Consider the following 2808-nt stretch of genomic DNA (forward strand, 5'->3'; position numbering starts at 1 on the left):
GTTCAGCTACCGCTAAGTCACGAGCGTTGATCGACGGGAAAACTGTTCCGGGCTACAACCGTGTATACGCTGCCCGCAGGTATTATATATAATAGTTAAGAGAGACGAGACGAGAGAGAACGCGTGCTTCTCGATGCGGGAAACGGATTCCTCGTGAATATTACCAGGGTCGTTCTGTCGCGCCGCGATGGCAGGCTGGCGGAGATTTGATGGGCGCCTGATGTCATCAAGCTCGTGGTGATGAGGAAGCAGAAGAGGGCCATTCATCGATGGGCACCAGGAGCGGCCATTACGCTGTGGAAGCCGCCGAATGCCGACGCTCTCGCGAATCTATTGCCGGAATTTGACGATAATCGCTTATATCGCGCGACACGCGTGCACTAACACGTATCCCTCGCTATACTCTCGCTCACACACACGCCCACGCGCACGCCACGCACAACACACACAACAAACACATAGGCAACACACTCATAGCACATTACAACACTCTTGCGCTCGCGTCTTCGTCACTTATCTCTATGCATTCTGCGCTAATCTCTTGTTTCTCCATATGCCTTTCCTCCCGTCATCTCCAGCCGCGCGCGTTTCCCCCCCCCCCTCTCTCTTTCTTCTTTTTATCTCTCTCTCTCGATGTCACTTCACCTACGTTCTCTCGCTCTCGCTTCTTTCTCCCTCTGGTATGACATGCGTCCGGGCCGTTTGCGTCTGTATACGTGCGTTCCATGCACATGATACACATTTGTTTCATCTCCATAATAAACCAGCCAGACGTTTGCAAGACACGCCGATTCACACAACGCGTTCACAACTCTCTAACACGACATTTGTCATGACTGAATTCCACTACGATTTAATCCACTTAACAATATGTACAATACAATCGGATGCTGCACAATAGCACAAACGGGCATGCAATTAGCTGTATTTTTCACCGAAGGTTTTGCAGCAAATTTTTATTACAAATTACAAACGAATTGGTGTATACGAAACCGAAACCGAAGCGTAGATCACAAATTACAAGAAGTACTATGCTACGCCAGCGTCATAGCATGCTCTAATTCGAGTACATTGCGATCCGCAGTGAGAAATCTGTCAATTTGATCAACTTTGTCTCACTTCCGTGCTTCCGGATATTGTTCCTTTGGACTATTGAGACTAATATTTAGGAGGTTAATTGTAGCGTTTAATTAGTGTGAACGTTAGTCGCTGCTGTGGGGTGACGCTCAAGATCAAGGGCTCGTAAACGATCATGATACAGCTTCATGCATCATATGATATACCATGTAATGTATCAGCTTCATGTACGGTACGATATCCACATGATGTATCAGTGTTACGTACAGGTGATATACCGTGCGATATACAGTGTGATATACCGTGTGATGGCGGCATCGTCTTGGAGGAAATGAAGGTAATGTAAAGTGTGGTTTGCAGATGGTAGAAATAGTAGTTGTGTTTAGAAATGTCGCGAAGTAGTTGCATAATGGGTTAGTCCGCGGCAGCGTGTTTGATGTAGTATGGATGATAAAGATGCGAAACGGTTGAGAGGGAGTTGTTGTGTTGTGCATGTGGGCAGCGGGTGTGGTTGTCCAGGCGCGCGCGACTTTCTTTGTTAGCTAGAAATGTATGAAAGGAAAAGGTTCTTGGTTGTGAGGGAGATCGGACGTGAGTGTGCGAGGCACGCGGCAGCGTGCCTCTGTGCGCGCGCATGTGGGTTGAGAAACAATAATACTATTTGCTGAACACAACTGCTTGGACTTTGGAGTTTTCCTTTTCACTTTCAACTTACAACAAATCTACTTTGAAACGGGTAACGTCATCTTCCTCGTTACAGCGGCAGGGGGAGTGGGAGGTGTTAATTACGAACCTTTGCTGTGCGGGGACGGCGGTGGGCGCGTCTGTGAAGGCCGCCAACAGCTCGCTAATCACGGTGAGAGTGTGCAGAGGCTTCCTCGCTGACTGCCAGCACGCATCCTACAGCGCAGGTAAAACACACGCTCATCAGCCACGCACACAGCCACGTATATATATATATGTATAGTAGTAGAATAGTAGTATAGAAGTAAAAACACACATACACCTATGTAGATATGAAAATAAATGTAGAAAAGTAGAATGAGGTGTTAAATTTTAATTAGCAAACTTTATAGTATCTCTCTTAATCAGGCTATAAAATTAATATAATATATACAATAAATAAAAATAAATAAATATATACATACATACATACATACTATATGTACGTATATATACACGTGAGCCCACTGTCAGACACATCGTAAATATTCACGACTACAGTACGTTAAGGTACGGTAAGGTACGGTAAGATATGGCATTGTGAGGTACCGTAAGGTACGGTTAGGCGACGGTATGGCAAGGTATGGCACAGTAATGTAAGGTACGGTACTGTAAAGTAAGGTACGACAAGATACGGTACAGTAAGGTACGGTAGGATATGGTAATGTACGGTAATACGATAAGACTACGATGCGGTGACTAGCACCGCGTGTGCGTGTGTGTGTGCGTGCGTGTGTGTGTGTGCGTGCGTGCGTGTGTGTGTGTGTGTGTGTGCGTGCGTGCGTGCGTGTGTGTGTCCACGTGCCCACCTTGGCCTTGTACAGCTTGTCGTAGACAGTGAGCAGTGTGGGGAAGCTGACGCCGATCGCCAGCATCGTGTTGACGACCCAGCGAGCGTCCAGGTTCAGCTGACAGCTCTTCTGCTCCAGGTGCTTCACAAGGTAGCCTGCAGCATAGACACAGGTGCGAGAGTTAATATACAGGTGCTTCACCAGGTAGCCTGCAGCA

General features: G+C 47.0%; 1 protein-coding gene across 1 annotated transcript in view; it reads right to left on the reverse strand.

Annotated features, from left to right (window-relative positions):
• LOC106811204 (nuclear pore complex protein Nup155-like) overlaps positions 1-2808 on the reverse strand; it is a 17418-nt gene that overhangs the window by 4996 nt on the left and 9614 nt on the right. The window contains exons 4-5 of the mRNA XM_014814756.1: positions 2610-2746; positions 1870-1977 (exon numbers count right to left, since the gene is read on the reverse strand). Of these exons, the coding sequence (XP_014670242.1) occupies positions 1870-1977; positions 2610-2746 (245 nt within the window). The remainder of the gene's footprint in view (positions 1-1869; positions 1978-2609; positions 2747-2808) is intronic.

This window comes from Priapulus caudatus, unplaced genomic scaffold (assembly GCF_000485595.1).
Source record: "Priapulus caudatus unplaced genomic scaffold, Priapulus_caudatus-5.0.1 Scaffold514, whole genome shotgun sequence".
Taxonomy (NCBI): domain Eukaryota; kingdom Metazoa; phylum Priapulida; class Priapulimorpha; order Priapulimorphida; family Priapulidae; genus Priapulus; species Priapulus caudatus.